This window comes from Lemur catta, chromosome 1 (assembly GCF_020740605.2).
Source record: "Lemur catta isolate mLemCat1 chromosome 1, mLemCat1.pri, whole genome shotgun sequence".
NCBI classification, from domain to species: domain Eukaryota; kingdom Metazoa; phylum Chordata; class Mammalia; order Primates; family Lemuridae; genus Lemur; species Lemur catta.
In genome coordinates this window covers 22,890,378-22,915,429 of record NC_059128.1, presented here as the reverse complement: position 1 = coordinate 22,915,429, position 25,052 = coordinate 22,890,378, and the positions used below count along the sequence as shown (strand labels likewise).

The window sequence follows — 25,052 nt, the reverse complement described above, 5'->3', positions numbered from 1 at the left end:
TTGGCTTAAACCAATCTTGATTCACCCTCTCAGGATTGCTTTCCTTGATGGACATGAAAGATGCACAACACTGGGGTTCTGTTGGCCAGGGAGGTAGGGGAGATGGCTGTTGGGTTGGCCCCCAATAGCACGTGGCACCCTAGTGCTTTGTGTCTCCTGTGAACCTGGCATTCCTCTTGGGGAATGGAGATGGTCTCTGGGATAGACTGTTAGTGATGGCAGAGAATGGGTGCTGATTCTCAACAAATGGTGTTCGATGAATCTGACGGTGTCAATGACTTTGCATAAAAGAGAAAGGCACAGGGAAGGATGTTTTTCAGCTTTGTCATTATCACCTGATATTGTCCCTTTAATAGTTGGGGCAACTCTACTTCTAGATGCACGGCCAGTGACTCTTATTGATTTGAGTGGCTGTCCAGAGCCAGACTAATTGGGCCTAGAGATTGGAACAATGATTCAGCAGGAGGGGGTGAACTGACGAAGCACAGTCCATCCGTCTGCTGGCGGGGCTGGCTTTGCAGCAGTTCTTTTCTGCCCACATTAGCAGGGAGCTTAGCGGACCACATCTCATTTCCATTCTCACTGCCTGAGGGCAGGGTAGGACTCAGATGATCTGTGAGCTGTGGGAAGACCGTAATCCCCAGGTCCCAACCACCCCATATCACTCCCAGTTCTCTCTCAGGCTTCTGATTAGTGATAAACACCCCCTTGCTCTGCCATCCTGAAGGAATCTAACTCATGGCCAAGTACTGTGCCTACCATGTACCACCAGGGTCTACGGCTCTCTGCTATGTTGGCGCGGAACTCTCTGGCCTGAGAGCACCGCTTGATGTCATTTGGCCCATCCCAAGGGTCTCTAAATAAAGACCTGTGACAGTTATGTTCTTGTGTTTTTTTGAGCAGCATTTGCAGTGCGTGCTGTCTGTCATCTTGTTTCTTTACTAAATGTGTTGATTGAACAGTGGGTGGCTAGGTAATGTTTGTGTTGGCACAGAAGCCAACAGTGATTTTATTTTTAAAAATATATGTAAAAATATCCAGAGACGTAGGCCATCCCATGGAAACTTCTCTTCACACTATAATTCTGTTTTCTAAAACGTGTGTACTTTAATAACTTATCAGAACAAAGATAAACCCCGTGAATGGCAAGCTATTTACATCACTCTGAATTGATTTTCGATCCTTGTCGGACGTTCATTTTTACCAGTTTGGATTGGTACAGGCATTCTATTTAGTGTGCTCTTTTTCTGCAGCACATTATTTCTTTTATAATATATAATAACTTGATAACAGTAACTCTCATTTCAGTTGCATTTTACAGTTTACAAAGCTCTTTCTGTGTCTTATCTTGAGCTTCCTATTGTATTGCCCTGTATTGTGTTGCTCGAGGCAGGGCTGCATAAAGAAAGAACAGAAAAACCTGGGTCCAGATCCTGTTTTGGCAATTATAAACTATGTGACCTTGACCTCCAGGAAACTGTTTTAGTCTATGTGAAACTGGCAAGAAGAGGATTTAACAAGAGTGCGTCTGTAAAATGCCTTGTAGCACAGTGCCTGGCAGGTAGTAGGTGCTAAATAATGATAATTTCCAATTTTTTTCTATTGTAAATAACAGCCACTAGTTTTCAGACTTCTTTGTGACTCTTCATTTTCCCCATTATGTTTCTTTGTGGCCCACGATTGATTTTTTTCCTCCTGTGAACCAGTGACCCAACAAGAAAATAGTTTTATTATTTTACCTGGAAGAAAGTATTAATTTTTGAATGTACCTTGATTGACTTATAAGGTTGCAGATCAAGTAGAGAATTCTCATGGATTCTGAAACTGTGATTCCCCCAAATTTAGAGGTTCTTGCTCTTTCCACCAAGACCTCAGAAACAGAAAAACTCAATCCCTTTGGGTAATACATAGGTGAAACTATAGTTATCTCAGAGGAGAAGACAAACTCTTTGAAACATTCATTTGTTCATTCATTTATCTATTCAGTCATTTGTTCATGTGAGTATTTGATACACATCTGCTGAGTGTTGAGTATGTGGTAGGTGCTGGTGAAAACATTGGCTGTTGGAAGAATTTTATGGAGAAGATACATTTGGGGAGAAAAATCAAAAAGTTGACTTGATAACAACACCTGTGTTATTTTAGTTGATTGCATCTGTTGTCAAAAAGGAAAAGTGAAATGAATCTGCTTAGGGTAGGCTAAATAGATTCATCTGAGAAGGGAATTGAATGAAAACAGAAGGTGAAACTGAGGAGTTTTATTTTATTCTCTTCAGCCAAGAAAAGTGTAAAATAGCAGCAGCCCAAAACTGCTTGGACCAGATGACTCTTAGCCTGACCTCCCCTCCCCACCAGTGAATTTCAAGGGTTTGGTGAACCCCCTGAGTTATGTGCAAAATTATGTGAGTATGTACGTTTTCTGGGCTTCAAAGCTGGCATCAGGTTTTCAAATTGATAATCTCCCATAAAAACGATGGTGACCTCCCGTAACGCTGAGAACCACTGACTTGCATTCAAACAAGGCTTTTCAGTGTAAAGTAACCAACGGACTGACCCACAACCCACAGCATGCTTTAGTAACCAGTTCTATGAGCACTGTAAAATTTTTTGGGTTATGAATCAGTTTATTAATTAGTTATTAGCAATTATTAATAAAATGTATGCCTGCTTTTATGATTAGTGACATCAACCAATAGTGTTAGTAATGACTAATTATGTCATTGATTAGTACTAGAAAAAAATCTTTAATGTGCCTCTCAGTGCTGTTTGGATATTAATAATAATTTAAAATTTCACAAATAACAGTGGCCATACAATAAATGAGGAATTGTTGTTTGGCCATAAGCTTTGCCCCCCAGGGATAGGCCTCACTAGGCTACCAGTGGCTCCCTGTATATACTCCTGTGTGGCCCAGGCTAATTACCTAGAGGCTAATCAGTGAATTATGATCGAACAAATGAGGGGACCTCACTGTGGCTCCTTTCCTTGCCCTGCCTGGGCGAGGCTGTCTGAAATTTAGATGGGAGCAAAATGCCGCAGGGCTTTTCTCAGAGCCCGGAGAGTGGAGTTCAGGTGCTTAGATGGCGTGCTTGGCCACAGCCCGGGTGAGTCGCTTCTGTTTCTTTGCTGCTCTGCCGGAGCTTCGGTGGCTCCCGAGGGCCATCTGAGGGCACCGTGAGGAGATGCGATGTCTGGAGGCTGCCATGCCCAGGTGCCTGGATCTGACACATGTAGTCTGGGCCTTTCCATTGCCACCTCTCTCTCCTAGTCTCATGTGACACAAACAGAAACGAAACATAAACTAAATCGATTATCATAAGGTCACAGGTCTCGCCCATGAAAGACCAGACAAGACTGAAAAGAAATTAAACTGCATCGTAAGATAATTAAAAGGGGTTTTGGTAGAAATTGAGTATCATAGCCCTGTGGGTGGTTCTTTTAGAATGGCATCTGGTACCCAGGACATAGGGTTTAAAAACAAAGCCATAAGTGCCTTTTAGTTAATGACCTGGCTTTAGATTGATTTCTTTTGGATCACACATGCCTAACGCCTTTTTGGATATAATATCATAGACCAGGGCAAAAAGAAACACAAGACAAGGCTCTTAGCTGTGACCCAGTAAGTCCTTCTGGGGAGATTAGAAGGGGAAGGTGTTTTGATACCACCAGGCCCGTGGCCTTTTAGTTCTTGCTCATTGCTGTCTGCTGTAGCCAGGGGTGGAGGTGGGTGCTTTCAGAGAACTCTATACTCTTGGACTGTAATCTATACCAAGAATTACTGGGACCATCAGTCAGTGGTTCTCCCCAGGCCTGGCTTTGCACACCAACAGGACAGCTTATGGGAGAGGAGGGGAGATGCCTTCTGTGTTTCCCTCTCGGAATTCTGGAGCATCTTCCACATCCCTGGTATCACCCTTGCTCGCTCACTACAGAGCCAGCACCCTTGAACTCGTGAAACTGTCTCAAATCCAGGGCCCTGGTGGTGGGGCTGCCCCAGGACTGAGTCCCTGCCCACGGAGGGGCTGTGACGTGCTCTGTACATCTCACTGGGCTCTTGTTCTCTGCCATGATGTTTAATTTCACATCTTTAAACCGACACCTGGATGCCAGATAAGTCTTCTAAAACCCCCTTTTCATCATGTCATTGCTCCAGAATCTACTGTGGATCCAAATTGCCAAAAATTCAAGCTTTTTATCCAAGTGGTCAAATCCTTTATCTCTTGTCATGTCCAGCCTTGTTTTCTTATTCCAATTTAATTTTTTATTATGAAATATTTTAGACATACAGAAAGCATAGAAAATAATATTATAAATGCTTGAATATCAACCAGTCAGCTTAAAAAAGAAAAATGACAGTTACAGTTGAAGCACCCTCTCAGAGCTTTGTAAACAGGACCACGAAGAGCAAATCAGGGACCAGCAACAGCAGCCGTTGAGCGAAGTGCTTCAGAGTAAGGGCCTTGGAGCTGGGTAGACCCAAGTGGAATTCTAGCTCTGTACGTCCACTGCTGGGCAAATTTGGGAAAATCATATAATCTCTCAGAGCCTCAGCTTCCTCCTGTGTGACATGGGGATGATGGGATGTGCGTCTGTGTCCCTCCCAGAATTGTGAAGATTAAGTGGGCTAGTCAGTAAAGTGCTTAGCCCAGTGCTGGGCATGTGGGGAGTGCTTAGCAGATGGTAGTCATGGTCACTGCCGGCTGTCATCATCTTGGACTTGGTGTAGACTACAGAGATGGGCCCCAGGGGAGCAGTTTCTCCACCCACCTTTACTCCACGGGGGACCCAGCAGGAGGGTAGGAAATGGACCTCCCTTGGTGGGTGCTGTGGGCTGACTGATGGGGTGCTTGGTGGATTTCAGGTGCTCGTCCTGGCTGTGAAACAGCTATTCCCAGAGTTTGAGTTTATGTGGCTGGTGGATGAAGCCAAGAAGAACCTGCCTTTGGAGCTGGATTTCCTCAATGAAGGGAGGAATGCTGAGAAAGTGGCCCAGATGCTCAAGCACTTTGACTTCTTAAAGGTAGGCGGGGCAGGGCAATGGGGAGTGGGGGGTCTGGTGCAAGAGTGGGGGGATTGGTACCCCCTTTCAAGACATAACTGGGACATCTCCTCTCTGAGTCTTTTTACTGAGGATGAATTTAACTGCTGGTGCACATTAAAGCCCTTGAAGGCAATTTATAAAGAAATACCAAGTGTGACTGTTGACCTGTCAGTCAATTAAACAGATGTTTATTGAATAATCGACAATTGCAAGACGCTGAGCACTACCCAAGGGCCTATATGCCATGGTCTGTGCCTCCATGAAGCATGGAATGATGATGGTGGTGGCGATAGCTAACCCTACTGTATTCTGGCACTGTTGCAGACATATGTATATTACATTAGCTCATTTAATATATGGTTAGTTCTACTATAACACAACATATGTGTGCCTAGAAATCACCACGGTGTATGCAGAATCGCACAGTGGAAACCACAGGGCCTATGGGGAAAATGGAGTTAGGGGGATAACACTGAAAAACCTCATCAGTAACAGAAAACAAAAGAAGGTAAGAAAAAAAACAGTAGGATAGTTTTACACATGTTAAGTGTCTAAGAAATACATAAGAGCACAATACGCATGGCACTTTACCTTGAAATCTGCTGATGGAAGTGGACTTCAGAAGGGTTACTGCTTGTGAATTATCGTGTGGTGGTGGACGGAGGGTCCTCTGACATGGGATGGAAGGCTGCAACACCAGACGGGGGTAACTCAGCCAGGTGCTGCGATGTTTGAGGTGTGTGTGTTTTGTGTATTCTCAGGTGGCAAGGTTCAGCCAGATACAGGTTTCTGCATTCACAGTGTTTCTCGCAGCTGATAGTGCATGCAAGCTAATATAAAATTTGCATTTTGATCAAACTGTTTCCTAATATATCAGTCACACTGGAACAAATTTGTGTTTTCAAAACAAGTATTATAGCAGAACTGCCCTCATGTAATAGAAGACACTTAACGTGAGAAACTATATTGAATGGTACAAAGTCACAACTGTATCATGAGAGGTATTATAAGTGCTCCGAGGATTCAGAAGGGACTCTCATGGCCCATCAGGTGAGGGCAGGCTCTTCTGAGGAGTGGCACTGAGCTGGTCTTTGAGGACCATCCTGATGTTCCCCACAGGGCACTCAGGTTGGAATGAGAGAGATGCATGCCAGCACCCTGTTCTTCCAACACTCCTTGTCCTTAGTGGGTTCGTGCCCATTACCTAGGGGTACCCCTTCATCACGATGGTGCAGGGGTTGGAGGGCCCGTCTGATGGTCTACACAGCGATCTTGGCTTTCAACTCTAGAAGAGATCAGCCCTTCTGTCTTCACCCAGGAGGCCTGGAGAATGCAGGAGGGGGTCCCAGAGCTCTCGGGAGCTCTGTGTGCTAGTTCCAGAATAGATGGTCAAGTAGCGCTCTTCTTGGGGAGAGTGGCTCAGAACATTGAATGGGAAGGGCTCTATTGTTCTGGACTAAAGTGTTCATGTAGGTTTTGGAGACGTCATGAGAAGTGGAAGTAGTGTTTATGTTTTTGCTGTACAGAATGACAGAGATGGAGTGACTGAGGATGTGTCTGAATCTCACCACTTGATAATCCTAAAGCTCAAATCACAGGAGGAAAAACCACAGTTGCGGTGATCAGTGCAGTGTCTTGACACGTTGATTTTGGTGGATGATGTAGCCACTGGAGGAGTTTCGCTCTTTGAGTGTGTTGGGAGTCAGGTCTGTCTCAATGCTCCCAGCATGCTTGATTGGCATTTTGTTGGCCACCATTGTACACGTGGATGTACAAATCCTCTTGTGCATGTAAATCCAGACGTGCAGACTAGATCTGGTGACACTGCCCCAGCCTTGAAGCTCAAACCACCAGTTCAATGAACACTTGGCTTTCTCAGACAAGTAATGATGTTAACTAATTAGAATAACTTTGTGGCGTCTAAGATATGCTTCAGCTTCCATATCCCATTTCTTTCATTCCTTTATTGAGCCTTTCCTGAACCTGTTGTGCTAGGAGCTGGGGGTTGGCCCCTGCCCAGAAAACTTTCCATCTAGTGGGGGACCACATGCCAGTTGGTTAGCCCTGTGACAGACACTTATCCATGTTTCTGTGGACTCCCAAGAGGCAGGACTTAATTCCACTCAGGATAAAGAGCTCACAAGAGAGCTCCCAGGAAGTATTGACTATACAAATGGGTGGGGAATATTTCTTGAATGTTTCTTCTGTCTTGTGCTGTTGCATTGAACACTGTGCAGGCACTATGATGTTGAATCTTTCCAACAGCCACCAGCCCGTTTTACAGATGACAGTTTGAGTAGAGGAGCTACGACAACAACCCAGATTTTCTGACTCCAAGTCTGGTGCTCCTCTCAGCATACTCTGCTGCCTTTTACCCAGCAGGGGTGCCCCTCAGAGCCAGAACTATGAGCAGACAAACAGAACCATCTCCTCCACTGTTCCCATGGAAACAGCAAAATTGTCCCCTGGCTGGGGCCAACTAGCAACTGCCAGACCAAGAGACATAATAATAACAATAACAAACATTTTTCAAATGAAGATGCCAAATGGATAAATAATTAATGTACTGATTTGACCTGCTGCTTCCAAAACTCTTGCCCCATTCCTAAGATGATGGTGGAATTAAGGCTCCTGAGTAATTAATTTTGCCTACACACATAACAAGCGGGAAGAGAATTTTGCACTGTGAACCCTGTTCAGCTCTTCAACCTGGAGATAGATTGCTTTTGCACACTGGCAGCCCATCACAACATCTGTGCATAATGAAGCCTCAGCAAAGAGTTCACCTCTTGGGGTGTGAGGCGTCTTCCTTTGCATTTATGGGTTTAAGAACCTCAGCCCTGGGCTGTAAATCTCCAGGCCTCAGACAAGCATTGAATATGAATGTGGTGATCGGTAATGGGAGAGAGTGAGGGGCAGCCAGGCCAAAGGTCAAGACCAGCACTGTGGGTTTGGCATCAGAGTAGGAGGGGAGGGGACAAGACAAGTGGTGAGGTTTATGACTAAGCCGGGGGCCAACTGGGGACAAAGTAGCAGGGGAGAAGGCTTATACCTACAGAGTATGGGATTGGAAGAGGCGAGAGTGTGTCTGCATGTGTGGAGGTGCAGACGGGTGAGGGCCATCTCGTGGGCAGGGCCACCCCAGGGTTTCTTAGTGGGAGCTGAGAAGCCCAGGGCACAGGGTGGACATACACTGAGGGGTGTGCATGCTTTTGGAGAAGTGTCATAGCTTCCTAAGAACCTCAAAGATTAAGAACCCCTGATGTGTACTAATTAGTATATAACATTTTTACATGTCTATGCTGTGGTAGACACTTTTTAGAGTGCTTTACGTGTATTTACCCTTTAATCCTTATAATAGCCCCACAAGGGAGGTGCCATTATTAACCTCATATCATCAGAGAGGAAACTGAGGCCTAGGGCGATCAAACCATTTGCCCAGGGTTACACAGCTCACCGGGAAGGGGCCGCCCGGCTCCAGAGCCTCTGTGAAGTGAATTTCACCCCAAGCCCCCTTGCCCACATGGTGATTTAGGGGCAAGTCACTTTCCCTAACTGAGCAGGGAGCACTTTGGCACTGGCAGTCATTTCCATGTTTCGTCTGTTGAGGGGCACCTGCAGTCCTCGAGCTTCCATGGCAAACCCCTCTGCTGCCCAGGTTTGATGTGTTAGATCTGAGCAGCTGAAGCCAGGGCCACATTCCATTTTAGACTGGAAAGGTTATATTTGGAGGGAGACTCGGTAAGGGGCAGGGGGAGGGAAATCTCAGTACACTCAGGACCCTGATTAACAAACACAGAGAATCTCCAGCCTTTGGGTTTTCTATTTCTACCTCTGATTCTTCCCTGGCTGTTTTCCAAGTTGCCCTAGGCAGGCCTAGCTGGGGGTTTGACCTCCTGTCTCCAGAGCCCTAGGGGTCCACTGTGAAGCCTAGGTTTCCAGACAAACCCAATGGGAAGAATTTAACCCCAGAATATGCCCCTTTCATTTAAGCTGTGAACAAAAACAACACACTTGCACTCATTTTTTAAAAGGTACTTTTTGAAAAATGCCTAGCAAGTCTACATTTTAAGTTCAAGGTAGCAGAGAGTTACAGATTTCTCTATTTGCCCAGATTTTCAAATGGCAAAAACCACAAGGAAGTAGCAAACCAAAATAGCACCATGATTTTCATCCAAGCAGAGTGTTTCACTTGTATATGTGGCCCCTTTACCCTCAGAGCTCCTTACTGAGATGGGGCAGAAACAATTCTCCTTCCAGCGAGGAAGACTGAGGCATAAAGGAGTTAAGGGGCTGCTCTCACCCGCAACAGTTTCTAGCAGAAGTGGGAACAAGGAATAGGTTTCTTGACTTGAGTGCCACTATGTTATTACTAGATGAGTTTATGGGGTTAGGGTAAAGGAAGAGCTTATTCTCCAAAACATTTCAATTAGCTGCCCTCTTATTTGTAAGAGAAAATAAACCCATCAGAATTCTGGGGAAACATGGCACGCTGAAAAGCCCAGCAGTTCCTCCCTCCTGGCTGGGGTGGTCCTCATGGATGTCACTCATGGAAGGCCAGCAGCCGCGGTGCACTCTGGTCCCTTGCCTACTCCTGGAGAAATCTGTTCTCCTTTTGGGTTTTGGGTGTTCTCAGAGTCAGAGGGAGTTGGAGAGTGTATCAGTTAGTAATGCATTTGTCTGCAAGTAACTGAAAGCTGCATTTAGAGTATACTAAACAAAAAGGATTTATTTTCTTCCCATAGCAAGGAGGCTTGTAGCAGTTGCCTGCTCATATTGTTTTAGTGATTTGACAATATCAGGGCTGGCATTGCATTGATTTTCTTGGATTTTTCTTCATGGTCGTAGTATGGCTGCTGCAGCTCCAGGAATCACATTCCCTTTCAAGGCAGGAAGAGAAGTGGAAGAAAAGTAGCACCATATAAACATCCCCTTTTACCAAGAAAATAACAACCTTCCCAGAATCCCCTGGCAAACCTCCACTTACATTCATAAGCCAGAACTGTGTCACATGGCCATACCTACTACAGAGCAGGCAAGGAAAGTATTAATATTTAGTTTTTTCATCTCTGGAGAAGAGGGAGATTGAGAATAGATGTTGGGTTAAGATCCAGCATTGTCTGTCACAGGGGGCTGGTAGGAAACTGGCGTGAGAGACAAAATCTATCATTTGGTGAAGATTCACTCATCCACTCAATACCTGTAACACACCCAATACCCAGGTGAAAAAACTGAGGCAGAGGGTTAAGATTCATGCGAGGAGCCTGAAGTGGGCCTGATGGTGGGATGGAGACAGGGAAATAGCTTTAAACACCCATGTCCAGGTATGAGGCGTTTCACACATTTTCTTCCCAAGCTCAATTTTAGTTTTGGCCCTTAACAGTAGGTGGGACGCAGGGAGGAGGGTGGGGGAGGCCGTTCTCTGAGGGAGCAGGCTGTGCCTAGCCTGCAGGGGTGGAGTAGCCTGCCTCTCTCGGCCTGGCCACCACCCCTCCCTATCCCCAGTCACTGCTGAAGTCCCTCTGGGGTCTCTTCTGCCCTGTTCTGGGAGGGAGTATCTGCTGCTGTCCAGCGCGCTGCGGCTTGTGTGGTCCTTGCCCCTGACTCCCAGCCTCCCTGGACCGTTCCCAGCTGCCCTTTCTTCTCCCAGGTCCCCCGAATCTACTGGGAACTGTCCACCAAGCGGGTCCTCCTGATGGAGTTTGTGGACGGCGGGCAGGTCAATGACAGAGACTACATGGAGAGGAACAAGATCGATGTCAACGAGGTGAGGTTGAGAGGTCGGGGCTGCTGTGCCAGGGGACGTGGGCTTGGTCGGGGCAGCCCAGGCAGGCCCAGTGTGTCCAGGTGAGGCCTCGGAGTCTGGCCCCACTGTCTGCCTGGACAACTACAAACCCTCTCAGCAAGAAGGACCCTTCTAGTTCATCCAGGCCGACCCTCTGTACACAGGGGTGCAGGGAAATGCCGAGCCCCTCCCTGCACCTCCTGCCTGGACAAGCAATTACTGTCTGTTCTTCTGGTGTCATCCGAGCCCCACGCAGTTGGGCAGCCTCAGAGGACGATGGTGCAGAATCTGTGGGACTTAATCCTTCTGCCTCTGCAGGGCCTGTTTACAGTCTCCTCCCTCTTCCCGCTCTCCCCTCTCCCTGCCACCAAGCAGATCTCAAGGTATCAGACAGAAAGGGGACAGCAGTAGCCAACTGCGTCAGCCTCGTAAAGCAGGGAAGGAAAGCATGGGCTCGTGTCTCCCTCCTCCCATCTCCTCCGTCTCAGGGAAAACTGGCCAGAGGGTGGGGCCTGTACCCTCTGCTTCTTGGTTGCCACAGGGTCCCACAGGAAGGGGTGGAGCCGGACTCTTTCAACAACATTCATCAGTTTTTAGTCCCTGCTGTGTGCCAGGTGTGGGGGTTCACGGGGGAACTAGACCCAATCCCTGGCGCCTAGCGTGGGAGTCAGATACGCTTCTAAATCCTTCAGCCACGTCTCAGGCAATCAGACCCCAGGGAGCTGTGAGAAGGAGGCACTCACCCCTGCCACAGTCTGAGTCCCCAGCAGCATGAGTAGGAATTTGCCGGGGAGTGGCTTTGCAAGGGAGGGGAAGGGAATGGATGAAGTTGGGCAGGGCTGGGGCAGGGTTCTCTGGGGCACGTGGGGAGGTAGATGTGGAGACAGATGGTGAAGGTCTTGGGTGTGGCCCTGTTGGTGCTGGGGAATCACTGAAGGGTCTTGAGGAGTGCAGTGATGTGACCTGCCACTCCGGCTGGGCGAGAGGAAGCAGTGCAGGGGCCAGACCTGATGGGGGTGAATGTTCTCTCCTACTCTGCTTCCCCCTCCCCCAATGAGGGGGGAAAGGGAACACATGAAGATGAGCATGTGGTCCCAGTGGTGAGATGGCCCAGAGGAGAAAGCCACACTGTGGCTCAGCAGACGAGCCAGCTGGGGTGGCAGTGGGTGTGGTGGTTGCACAGGCCTCCTGGTGACCTCTGTAAATGGGGATGATGATGGGACCTCTGAGAGGGGTTGCGAGGACTACGTGAGTTAGGGCACGAACAGTACTTAGCATAGTGCCTGCTGTGTGGTTAGCGCTTTAGAATGGTAACTAGATGGTGGTTGATTTCGTTATATTATCTCCAGGCCCTGTTCTTTCCTTCTTTGTCTCCTTCTACCATTAGTGTTTATTGAATGCCTAACTCCTGTGTCAAGCCCTTTTCTTCTGAATAAACTTATGAGAGTGGTTTTATCATCTCTGCTTTGCAGATGACAAATGAGAGACTCAGAGAGGGAAGGTAACTTACCCAAGGTCACACAGCTAGTAGAGCTGGCATTGGAACCCAGGTCTGCCTGATCCCACTACTCCTCTTGGGCTGCATCAAAGCATGTGAGCTGCTGCCGGGAACATGGCAGGGAAAGGTGTGGTTACGGCTGGCCAAGGCCTCTAGGAAAGCTGTTGTTACCTGACTTGGGGAACAGTGCTCCAAAAACCCATCTGGGGGCTGTGGAGCATGTGTGGGCTTGTGCGGAGGCTGCACCGACACAGGGCGCTACCTGTTTCACCCAGGGCAGTGCTGCCACCGCCTGAGCTGCCTGTCCGGCTTTCCTGGGAGGGTCCTGCTGCTTGTGGGGAAGAGGGTGAGCAGAAGGATAATTCAGCCTTCCGGGGCACAGATGGGGAGAAAAGCACAGCGAGAGCAAAGCTTTCCCGAGGTCGCTCAGCCAGTAACATAACTAGGGGCTCTGACTCTGCTTCCCTCGCTGTCGGCATCTAGGGTGGGAACAGGGAGGGTGTTCAGGCAGAATACCAAGTCTTTGGCACCAATGAAGAAGCAATTGGATGGGGTGAGAGGTCACCCTTGGCTTTTCCTAAATAGCCTTAAAGGGAGCAGGGTCTCTCTGCCTACCGCTCAGGGGAGAGAGCCTAGAGGCCTCACCCCCACCAGGTTACTGGCATTTACTTACTACCAGCTGCGGTGGGATTTGCATTCCAGCAGCACCCTCAAATCCATTAATCTCCTTGGATCCAGCAAGCCCAGAGCTGTAATGGCGTTTAATCAGAGGCAACTTTGATTTTCCAGGACAAGTGCAAACAGAAAGATACACTCTGGTATCGTTGCTTGCTCGTGGCCAAGTGAGGGGCCTGGGAGGAGGGGCAGCTGGGCCAGGGTGGGCAGCGGGAGCTGGGCAGGGTGTGCCCTCCGAGGCCTGGGATCATCTGTTCCTGCCTCCACCCTCTTTCCGTACCTTGCAGATAAAGGCAGTGGTCTGTGCAGAGCAGGTCCTAGTAGGCATCCATCAATGAGCGAACAGGTAAATAAACTGGCCTCATGCTCTGGCTTGGCCTCTGTGAGGCAGGGCAAGGGGAGAGTGTTGGTTGTCTTCCTTGTACATGCAGAATGGTACCTGCTGATGTCACAGTTCTTTGGGAATAACAATGATAATTATAATAAGCAACTAATATGTACCAGGCGTGTGACGCATATAATCTCTCCTCCTTACAGCTATCCTGTGAAGTATTAGTATATATCATTAACCGTGTTTACAGATGAGGAAGCTAATGCTCAGAGAGGTTAAACAACTTACCCAATATCACACAGCTAGCAGGGCAGAGCCAGGGTTTGAACCCAGGTCTGCATAACTCCAAAGTCCTTGCTCCTTCTCTGTCTCCATCTCCCTCCCAGGGATCTACCTTGAGCTTCTGGAACCTGGAGCCACCTGGTTGACGGCCACATCAGTAACTGCTCAAAGGGGCTGGAGTACCGACCGGAGCTTTGCCCAGTCTCCGAGTGCTTCTCTCCCTGGTATACATCAAGGGTCACTTTATCCATTTTTATAGAAACAGTTTTCCATTTTTTTCATACCTAACTTTAGGAGATATTGAGAAGACTATATGAGCTAATGCACAAGCAGTACTTAGCACAGTGCCTGGCATGTGGGAAGCACCCCGAATGACAGTGAGATGGTCGTCGTTGTTTTTGTTGTTGTCATCATTGGACCCTGTTTTTTTCCTCTGTCTCCTTTTACCATCAATGTTTACTGACTACCATGTGCCAGGCCCCGTCTGCATTGTCCGCTTAGGAGGGTGGTCTCATTGTCTCCATTTTGTAGATGAGGAATCAGAGACTCAGAGAGGGAAGATAATGTATTAATATTACGCCTCGGGTCACAAATCTTAATTGTGCACTTCTGTGAGTTTCCATATGGATATGCTGTGTAATCACCATCCAGATAAAGTTACAAGTCATTTCTAGCCCCTGGCAAGCTTCTGGGCAGCACCCTCACCGCTATCAGAGCTACTGCTCTTCTGACGTCTGCCTCCAGAGATTACTTTCGCCCATTTACTGAACTTCATATAGATGGAATCACACAGTTTTGGGGGCTGGCATCTTTGTCATCAGTCAAATCTGGGTCTTTTCTGGAGTCTATTCTTTCCGTTGGTCTATTGGTCTGTCCTTGCAATACTGCCCTGTCTTAATTTCTCAATCCCTTGCCCCTGGCTTCTAGGGTTTGCATGACTTGGTGGTCTGAGATGTTGTCATTAAATACTTACTCCCACAAAAACCCCCACAGTGGGCCGTGGGCCCCTGCAGTGCTCTGCCATGCTGTTGCTGACCATTGGTGATGATGGGAGTAGATTAGGGACAGGCCTTACTCTGTAGAAATCAATCTGCTATGTCTCCTACCAGCCAACATCAAAGCCACAGGCCTTGTAGAAGACTAGTGGGGGCGTGTGCATGTGTGTTGTTGAGGGCGAAAGACTCCACATTCCTGAAAGTTTCCAGTAAATAGACTCCTGAGGTTCTACAGTCTCCCAAGGACCGTGGGACTCAGCAGGCCAGCCCTGGAGTGACTCTCCTTCCTGAGGACAGCCTGGTTGTGAGCATTCCTTGGAGAGGGAGATACAAGGGCTAGATAGGAGTGACAAGGGGCAAAAATCTCATTCCAAATCGTGGGGGTGATATGGTTAGTGGCATCTTGGCTGCTACAAGCTGGTGTCTCTGCTAGAAGGTGGCTGTAGAAGGAAGCCCTCTCGAGGTGGGTGGGAATGGCTCCAGATTCCTCCAACCACTTGCTGCATCAGTCTTACTCCACTTTGAAGAGGCCTCCTCACCCTATAGCATTCCAGTCTCCCTGGGCCTAGCTGGTGAGGACCTAAAGACCAGTCTAAATAGCCAGTTCCCAATAGACTTGGATAGGGAAGTACCAGGTTAGGAGACAAGAGACATAGGTTCAAGCTCCAGCCCTGCCAGTGGCTTGCTGTGTGATCTTAGGCAAACCACATCCCGTCTCTGATCCTCATTTTTCTTATTGAAGGTACTGGACTAGCTGGATTCTAACCAGGGGTCCTTTCTGCTAGAATATTTTATGGAACAATGATTCTTCAGATTTTGTTTGTCTTTGTTGCTAAGACTTGTTCATGAACCATCTCTTTCACAGTCACTAGGGGAGCTTATTGAACAATGTAGATGCCTGGGCCCCACACCAAACTCACTAATCAAAATCTGGCATGGGAAGGATTGCAGAGGGTTGCAAGAATCTGCATTTTAACATATTCTCCAGGTGGTTCAGATACTTACTGAAGTTCAGGATCCCCATCCTTCACCCCAACACAAAATCAGGGGGCCCAGGCCACCCCAGATGAGCCATCAGAGCTACTGTGCTGTTTTGTACCTCTGGGCACGAGGCAGCCCTGCCCAGGTGTGCTCACCTACCAGGGCCTTGGGAGCCAGCAGCCTGCAGGGGCCCTCATTTGTTTGTGTCTCAGCCCAGAAGCAGGTATTACCAAGGGCCTGACCTAGTGATCATATTTGCCAGTCACTTTAAGAGCTGGTGACAGTGACTGTCATTGATCTTATTAAAAGTAAAGGTCGTACAGGAGTCTGCTTTTCCAGGCTAGATGGAGCCTCCTCAAGCCACAGAATGACTATTGATTGCGGGACCTTTATCGAAGGTTAATTGGATTTCAGTGAGTGTGTGTTTAAGACCCTGCCTGGGCTGAGGCCCAATTTAATTTGTGTGAAATTAGACAAGAGAAAGGTGGCAGAGTCAGGAGTAGAGAGGCCAGCAGGGAAGGATGACTGAGGCCTGGGGGGCAGACAGCGCTGTCTGTGAAGATTGGGAACAGATCAGGGACGAGGGCTGAGAAGGGACGTCAGCCTGGCCTTCCCAGAGGCTTGGAGCCAGCTGGGGCAAGAGGGTGGGGGCTCCTCAGTGGTCATTAAGTGGACTTGACTTCATCCGCTGTCCTCAGAGTGGCCCTCTGGAGTGTAGTGTAGCCTCCAAAGCTTGTCTGTTCACCTCTCCAGAGAGTCAATCTCCATTTTCTGTTAGGGTCGGAGGGCATCTGGGGACGTAGCCGGTACTTATAAAGTCTTTCAACTAACCCTTCTTTTTTAGCACCCTCAAATCCTGTTTTCAGAGGTTCCGGGGCCCTCAGTTCCTGAGCCTTCCTGGGGCTCAGAGGTAATAAACATAAAGTCACCCCATCACCAGCTCAGGGTTCCACGTTTTCTAGCCTGCTAAGGCATTTCTCAGGAGCCGTCTGCTCCCCACAGCAAACACAGTCTTGCTTGTCTCATTTTGTCTGCTGCTGTTGCCTTTTGCTGCGGTGGGGTCTTGGCCTTCCTTTTTCATTTTAGTGGAGTCTGTGAGGGAGTGGGGTCAGCCGCTTGGGTTCCACCTACCGTGCTTAGGCAGGAGCCCTGCCGTGTTTCTTCTTTCCAGTAGTTTTCAAATCCATTCTGCATCATTGCAGGAGCGGCGAAGGTGTCTCACGTTCGCTTCTCAGCATGTGTTGTTGAGCACCTGCCATGCATGTGCAGGCGCTGCATGTAAGTGCACGACGGAGCTGTGGGCAGTGCAGGAGCGGGTGGGCCGCTGCGGCATCCCAGAGGCTGGGTGCCCTGGCGGGAAGAGCCTTCGCAGTGAGGGCTCCTGAGATTGTGTCTGGCTCACCAGGTGCCCTGGGGCAAGTGACTTCCTCTGAGTCTGAATTTTCTCATCTATGCAGTTGGAGTGAAAACAATACTTATTTCCTAGGGTCATTTGTGAACTTTGCAAGCTGTGAAGTTGTGTAAAAATAATGTTATTTGTAATTCCTGAGGTCATTATTCCCAGAGGCATGTCGTCTTCCATAGAATCTTTGAGAATCTTCTTTGCCCCCCTTCCTGTCCACCTTCCTCTGTCTGTGAGCGCATTGACTAGGAGGTTGAGTAATAGTCATTGATCAAGCATATGGTGATCCCCCGCCACACCACACACAAAATGATGCTGAAATTTCCACCTTTTCCCTTATTTCTACCACCACCATGTCTGGGTTGAATAGGACGTTACATTTTTGCTCAGCAGCATTTCCCACCTGCCAGGCCTCTCTGGCTCTCTGGTGGAAGATGCCCAGAAGACCAGGGCACAGCAGCTGCAGGGGCATGAAGACCCTCATTACTGAAGTCACTAGAAAGACATCTCCTTCCATCGTCCACCTTCCATAACTTCTTGAATGAAATCTTTAGAAGCTCGGGATGTTAGAGGGCTCTGGGTGCACGAGACGTGTTCCTGGAGCTTTATTTCCTCTGCAGCAAAGGTGTCAGGAGTGGGTAACAGTATTGCTGGGGTATTGGCCTTTCTGGATTCTGGTGCTGGCTCTGCTATTTATAGGCTGTGCTGCCTTGCTGAAGCTACTCACCCTCGTGAAGTCCCAGTTTCTTTTTGTAAAGTGGGATAGAAAAGAGTGACCACAGGATTGTTTGGTGACTGAAACATAAAGCACTTGGTATGATGCCAAGCCCAGCATAGTATATGCTCAGTGCACTCTGGACTGTGCTGGAATTCCGACCCTCTGCTCACTGTGTGGTGCTAGCAGTACAGTATTTGCCAAAAGATAGGGAAAATGTGTAGGGAAGAAACCTTTTCCCCACTTTTCCTATTGACTCAGGTAAGGTGGAAAGACAGGAAATATTTCTCTGGACTGAGTTGTCGCCAAGGCAGGAGATGTCAGATGTCAACATTGCCTTCTTTCCTCTGTGTCTTCCAACAGCCAAGGCCCCCAGGACCCACCCCCATCTCCTCTAGTATCTGAGGCAACTCTAAGGAGTCTCTCTGGCAAGAGACCCGAGGAGGTTTCATTGGCCTCGTGGATACCCCGTGCCCTGGCTCCTGGGTGATATCCTAGTTCAACCCTAACCTAGAGAAGCTTCCACCAGGCACCTAGAAGCTCCAAAATTAGAGTAACTTCCCCAGCTTCCTGTGAGTAACTCAGCACCTCTTCTTTCTTCCTCAGTACCTCTCCTGACGCTGTGTGTGATTGAAGAGGTTCCCAGCACCTTCCGTTCAGGGACTTCATCTTAGCATTTGCTAGTCCAGGATTGCCCCATGCTGTGACTAAGTTTGGCCTCAGTGCTGGGCAGCAGCGGGTAGTCTGAGGTTTACATACCCCAGAGATGGTTCCTGGGAATGGGGTGGGGGTGAAGATTATCTCAGAATGCTCTAGGCAGTGGTCTGTTCTGTTCTTTCAAGCTGTCCTGTCTGCCTCAAGAAGCCTGGGCTAGGGGAAAGGCAAAAAAAGTTTGAATGATTAACCTCCTTATACTTAATATCAGGCTACTGACATGATTATTAATATCCTGCAACACCAACCTCCTGTTTCTTTCAGAGATCTTGGCCTTGCTTTTAAGATGCCCCCCCGGAACATAAAGAGACTTTCTCTTTGGGGATGGGAGTAAATTAATCCATGCAATTAGAGAATAATTAAAGTACTTGCAGCCAATTCAAGTTTTGAGAAAATCCAAAAATAACTCCTTGATTTAAATATTATTTACTAAATTAATCCTTTACTCAGCCTTTTTATAGATTCCTGTTTTTTTCCCCCCCTCCCTACTGTTAGAGAATAAAGGCATTGCATAATTACTGAAATCACTTACATGAGTGGCACCTTCCTTTTACATGGAACAATTAAAAGACTTCTCATTGATTTTTTTTTTTTTTTTTTCTACATGGTGCTGTACCATGGCTTTAGTTAACTGTGGTTTTGGTTTGCTGACGGTCCCGGGTTTCCCACTGAGACTCTTTTCTCCAAACGGAACATCTTATCGGCAGGAGAATGGGGGGCTTCAGAAGTGGCTGGTGCAGCCCCTGCATCCAGGAAGAGCTTCCCTGTGAGTGGCGAGGCAGGGTGGCCTGGCTGCTGATAACCTGTTCTCTGGACGGGCTCAGACCCTGGCTTCGCTAACTGCTGACCAAGTGACCAAACTGCTTCCGTTTTTGTGTCTTGCTTCCTTCACCTGTTTACTGCTGAGCGTGGCTGGGAGAGCAGAATCAGCCAGTGTCAGGTGCCTGGAACAGTGCCTGGCACTGCGTGTGAGCTGTTACCTTACATGGTATTATTCCCTTGTTTTTATGCATATGCCACAGGCACGGGCAGTGTTAGGGACATAAAGTATCACAGAAGGGGTGGGAGAGTTTGTTGTGTGCGCAGGGATGGTCTTAGGTCTCTCCTCGGTGCTTCTGTGAGTGGGAGGGATTGGCTGCTCTTCTGGGAAAAGCAGTTTCCGGAGCAACTTTTTAGCATGACTCTAAGAGATGTTAAGATACATTATCCAAAACTCAGAAGTAAGACCAAGAGAGTGTGATGTGTCATTTTGGGCATTGTTCAACCAGCCCCCACAGAGGATTTTTTAGTGTCTAGGGAAATGCACTTCAGTTTGACTTTGCTATTGACAATTAAGGGCTCAGACTGAAGATCTTTCCTGGTAGAAGTGCAAATAATTTCTGTGCAGTAGAAAAGATAATGCCAAAAGTTATGATTTCTTAATGCGCTGTAGGACAGTAACCAGTTTTGTATTTAATCCAGGAATCTCAGTTTCTTGTTCCTGTTTAAGTGCCCGTAAGTACCCACTTCCTCAAAATTCTCTTTGCACTAGTTCTACCACCTTACTTGCCCCCTTAGTAAGAAGTTAAAAAATCTTTGACGCGTGTTCATTCTATATTTATATGAGCTGTATTTTAAACGTCTCGAAAATTACACTTTGAGAGTGATGGTATGTATTTTTTTCCAAGTTAGAAATAAGCTACCGTGTTGAAAACAAAACAGCCACATGTGTGTGTGTCTTATAGTGTATAAAGCACTTTCTCATAGGTGGTCGTATTTTGACCTTAAATCTAGAGGTTGCTCTGGGAGGAAGTAGAGCATGTGGGGTTAGGCCCACCTAACTGCAAAGGGAACTTAGACCCAGACTGAGAAGGGAGGTGACTTATCCCCCAGGTCACCCATGCCCACAGTGACAGAACCAAGATGACCCCAGAGCAGAGCCGCTGGCGTAGGCTGGCTCCCCCTCCTGCCTCTGCCTTCCACTCCTGTCTATCCCGGTGCACTCTGGTTAAAACAAACATCAAGAGCATCCCCCAAATGGAAAGACACTGCTGGATGGAGCTGTTGCAGTGGGGCGGGCTGCTCTGGTGGCTGAGCTCGTGTAACTATGAGCAGCAATTGGCAGCACCCCCCTGGCAGCAGCAGCTCACTCCTCGTGGGCAAGGGCTCCCCCATCCTGTGTCCCCAGACCCCTAGGGGCCATCTTTCAATGTAGTAATAGGGGGCCCAGAGCGATTAGTGATATTTCAGAATGCTTAAGGGAGATCATACATCTCCCCATGACAGGTCTGCTCAGACTAAATGAAATGTCATTTCTCTCCTTTTTGGCTGGAATTCTGTCAGCTCAGTCTGGCTGCACTGCTTATCTTGGGCTGATCAGGAGCCCTGATTGGACCTTATATGCATCCTTGGCAAATAAAAATGAATGATTACTTAATAAATGCAATTGGTTTGGCAGATACAGCTTTTTAAAGCATAGCTCCACAGAGCTCCAAAGAGCCTAACAAAGGGGCTTCTTGGTGGCACAGAGGTGCGGACATTCTGGCTCACCCAGGGCCAGCTCTGGCTAGAGCCCCCTCTCCAGGGAAACAGAAAATGGGGGCCCTAGGACACCCTATATGTGAGCCTGAGAACTTGACCCGGGGCAAAGTCCTGCTCCTAACGCAGACAGACACTGAGTATGGGGATGTCCGCGTCACTCCCGGAACATGGCAGGCGCTGGGGTGGTAGCAGGGCACAGTGTCTTACATGTCTTCATCTCTTAAAAAGGTACAGTGAAACCTAGTCTGCCAGCCTTCCAGGGGTGTTATGAGGAATCAGAAACCACGACAGGGGCACTCACCGGAGGCCACCAGGTCACAAGCACAGTGGTATTCACATTTACCTTTCCAGTGGCCCTTGAGAGTGGCACTATTATTATTTCCATCTTACTGAAGCCGAGAGTACAAGCAGCTTGTTTAAGGTCACAAAGCTCAAGTGAGACACACGGAAGTAGGTGTGAGCCAGCAGAGAAGAGCAGTTACTAGAAACCTGTGGGGTCATAGCTGGTTTCAATCCTGGCTCGGCCTTTTTCTAGCCATGGGTAAGTTAAACCTACATGAGCCAGTTCTTCATCTGCAAAATGAGGATCATAATTGTATCCAGTGGTCCCCAACCTTTTTGGTACCAGGGACTGTTTTCATGGAAGACAATTTTTCTACGGACCAGCGAGTGGAGTTTTGGGATGATTTGAGCACATTACATTTATTGTGCACTTTATTTCTATTATTATTACATTGTGATATATAATGAAATAACTATACAACTCACCATAGGCTGGGGACCCCTGACTGTACCTACCTTTAGGGGCTGTTAATAAGGATATCAGCCATTGTTACCAAAGTAGGGTCATTCTTGATGATTTAATTTGGGGCCAATTATAATTAATTGGGATTCAGAGGAGATTAATGGGGTTAGGATAAGCATCAGAGGCAGGAACCATAGCATCTCACAAAAACATGGAGAAATGGGGTTTCACGCATGTTAAATACAGAGTCCTACATTCACGTGTTTGGCATTGTTACAAGCAAGTGGGTAAGTAATAGAGCCAGTCTATAGTATAATATATAAATTATACCTCTGTGAAGCTGTTTAACAAAACAGAGCCAGTCCCTGCTGTCTTGGGAGTTTATGATAGTGGGCTAGATGGTCATGAATCAAATAATCACACAAGTAGTGTGCTAGTGCCATGAAAGAAAAGAACAGCATCTTATGGAAGTATACGGGGGAAAACCTCAGCTAGCCTGGGAGGTTAGGGAAGGTGTCCCCGGGGAGGTGATGCTGACCTGGGATGGGAAGGAAGGGAAGAAGGGAGCCAGGTGAAGGGGAAATGGAAGGAATGCTCCTGGCAGAGGGAATAGCATATACAAAGGTCCTGTGGTAGGAAAGCACAGAGATCACTGGGAAGAAGGGAATATATGGCTGGAGTGCCAGTGTGGTGTGAGATGAGAGCAGGAGGGAAGCAGGGTCTGGTATGCAGGACTTTGTAGGAGGAGGAAGGGACCTGAGACTTTATTGAAAGGTCTTAGTCCTGTGTTCCCCACCCCATCGGCCCCAGCTGCTCTCCTCTGACTGGGATATGTTTGTTAACGACCGTGGGGTCCAGGCGAAGCTGAGAGGAATGCCAAGGGCAGCATGGTCCTGGGGTGTCAGCTTTCTGGGTTGAGCATCTCTTTGTCTACAAGACCCTCTCAGGGGCCAGGTCTGGCTGTATTCAGCAGCCGTTCCCTCGCTGGGAAGAGGCTTTTAGCTTTAATAAAAAAGGGAGTAGAGATAAGAAGACTGCCTCGGCGGGGAGAGCAGCAGTGACAGGATGATTTAAACGGCTTCTCTAGTGTCATTTCTTCTGTGCAGACATCATAAATCAGATTAGCATTGGGCTCCGGTGGGAGGGGAGCAGCCTGGAGCCAGTGGGCAGCCCTGGAGGGTGGTGCTGGGGTCGCCTGCTCCTCATCCTCAGCCCCAGCCCTGTGCTCTGGAGAAGGGGTGGTTGGAACGGCTCCCCGACCTGGCTTTTCAGCCTATTCTCAGCTTTGGGGGAAAATGAAGAGGGGCTGATAAGAAAGTAGGAAGAAAGGAATGGGGGGAGGGTGGGTGCGGGAGGTGGAGAGTTACGGTCCTCGGAAAGCCGGAAGCAGCATCCTCCCACCTCACTGTGTGTTAGTGTCACCTTTGCTGATGCCTGTACCACCTACATTGTTTCCGAGTTCTAGGGGAGTCTAACGTGCAGCTAAAGTTAAGGAGTGGATTGGACTCAAGAACGACACCATCTCAAACCGTCACTCCGACCACAACCGCTACAACCACGCAGGCTGGCCCCATCCCTCCAGCCTCCTCTTGAAAGTGACCAGACTGAAGGACCAGAGTAGAAGTCCCCGAGACAGGTGTGGATAGAGAGGAACTCCCACCTGCCTCGCTTCTCTTACAGACTCCCTTCTCTTACAGATCTCGCGCCACTTGGGCAAGATGTACAGTGAGATGATCTTTGTCAATGGCTTCGTGCACTGCGACCCCCACCCGGGCAACGTGCTGGTGCGGAAGCACCCGGGCACGGGCAAGGCAGAGATTATCCTGTTGGACCATGGACTCTACCAGGTAGAAGAGGCCTTCTCCCCCCAGCCTTGGGGCCTCTGGGGTTAGAGCCTGCTGGATTCTTTGGTCTGCCCAGAAATGGGAGGCAGATGGTCAAGGTAGCTGGAGAGGCCCCTGCCCTCCTCCTAGGAGCTGTCATTTTGTATAAGTCACTATCACAAGAGCTCTCTGAGCTTTAGCTTCCTCCTCAATAAGGTGAGGTTGATATTACCTCCTTCACAGGCTGTTAAGAGGAGCAGATGGAAATATGCTTGTATATGTGATTGTGCCTTCCCAGGGCACCTCAGGCCAGCCCAGACCTTGGGAAGTGAGCTGTCCTGTGCATGAGCTGGGACTTCAGGAGGGGGGATAACTGTGTGTTCAGCCCCAGTAAGGATGCAGTATGTAGTGGAAAGGGGGCAGGTAGCTGATGGGGGTCAGAGAGTCTCAGACTCGTCCTCTGGAACTCGGGATGCAGAGCTGGTTCCAATGAGCTGTGAGCTCCTGCCTGGAAGTTGGGAAGTTCCAGATGGTCCTGGGGAGGTTTCCCCAATAGTCTTCCTCCAGGGCCCTGATCCTACATCCTAAAATCTTGGCCTCTTCTGAAAGGCTCCATGAAGGTAGGACGCATTAGTTTAAGGTAGGCTAGCTGTTGTCACATGTGGCCCCAAAATGAATGATGGCCCAGACACAACAGAAGTTTAATTGCTGGCTCACGTGCCAGGCCTGGGTGGGTGGAGGAGTCTGCAGGGCTCCGTGGAGGTGGTGTGCTGTCAGCTGGCGCAGGGGCACGGGCTCAGAGGAGCATGCCTGGGGATGTTTTTGTGGACTGGACCTGAAAGTGGAGCTTCTGCCACGTTCCGTCTGTTGGAGCTCAAGCAGAGGGCCACGTCCGACTTGGAGGGAGGCTGGGGAAGTCGCCTGCACCTGGGAAGAAGGAGAGAATATAGGTTTTGGTGGGCAGTGAGCAGTCTCTGCCACTCAGGACCAAGGCTTGCCAAAGAGTGGCTTTGGGTTTGGGCCTTCAGGGATGGCTGAGCTTTGGGGAGAAGCAGACATTGTGAGGAGGGACAGCCCACAGTTCTCATCATCCCGCTTTGCAGGGGTCAGCACCGCCAGGGACTTGGGCGTTTGGGGGGTAGAGGAGGCTCGGGTCCTTCCGCTGTGCCCACCACAGGTGCTCACGGAGGAGTTCCGCCTGGATTACTGCCACCTCTGGCAGTCTCTGATCTGGACCGACATGAAGCGGGTGCAGGAGTACAGCCAGCGCCTGGGAGCCGGGGACCTCTACCCCTTGTTTGCCTGCATGCTGACGGCCCGGTCGTGGGACTCGGTCAACAGGGGCATCAGCCAAGCCCCGGTCACTGCCACTGAGGTAGGGGGCGGCCTGAGGACCCCTCCAGCCGGGGTCTGAGATTCTGCGCTGGGGGGCTGTGTGCAGGGAGGGGCGGAATTGGAGCTGTACTGGATGAGAAGGAGACGTAGAGAATCAGTGCCCCTGGATGGAAGGAGGGAAAGAGGGGGGATAGCTCAGTGGAGCCCCTC

General features: G+C 48.8%; 1 protein-coding gene across 5 annotated transcripts in view; it reads left to right on the top strand.

Moving 5' to 3' along the window:
* Positions 1-25,052, top strand: part of ADCK1 (aarF domain containing kinase 1) — a 102,623-nt gene that overhangs the window by 70,872 nt on the left and 6,699 nt on the right. For 4 of the 5 annotated variants that reach the window (XM_045562612.1, XM_045562592.1, XM_045562599.1 and 1 more), the window contains exons 6-9: positions 4,862-5,020; positions 10,692-10,808; positions 23,382-23,531; positions 24,685-24,882. In XM_045562612.1, coding sequence (XP_045418568.1) covers positions 4,862-5,020; positions 10,692-10,808; positions 23,382-23,531; positions 24,685-24,882 — 624 coding nt within the window. The remainder of the gene's footprint in view (positions 1-4,861; positions 5,021-10,691; positions 10,809-23,381; positions 23,532-24,684; positions 24,883-25,052) is intronic. The other variant, XM_045562620.1, reaches the window with a different exon arrangement.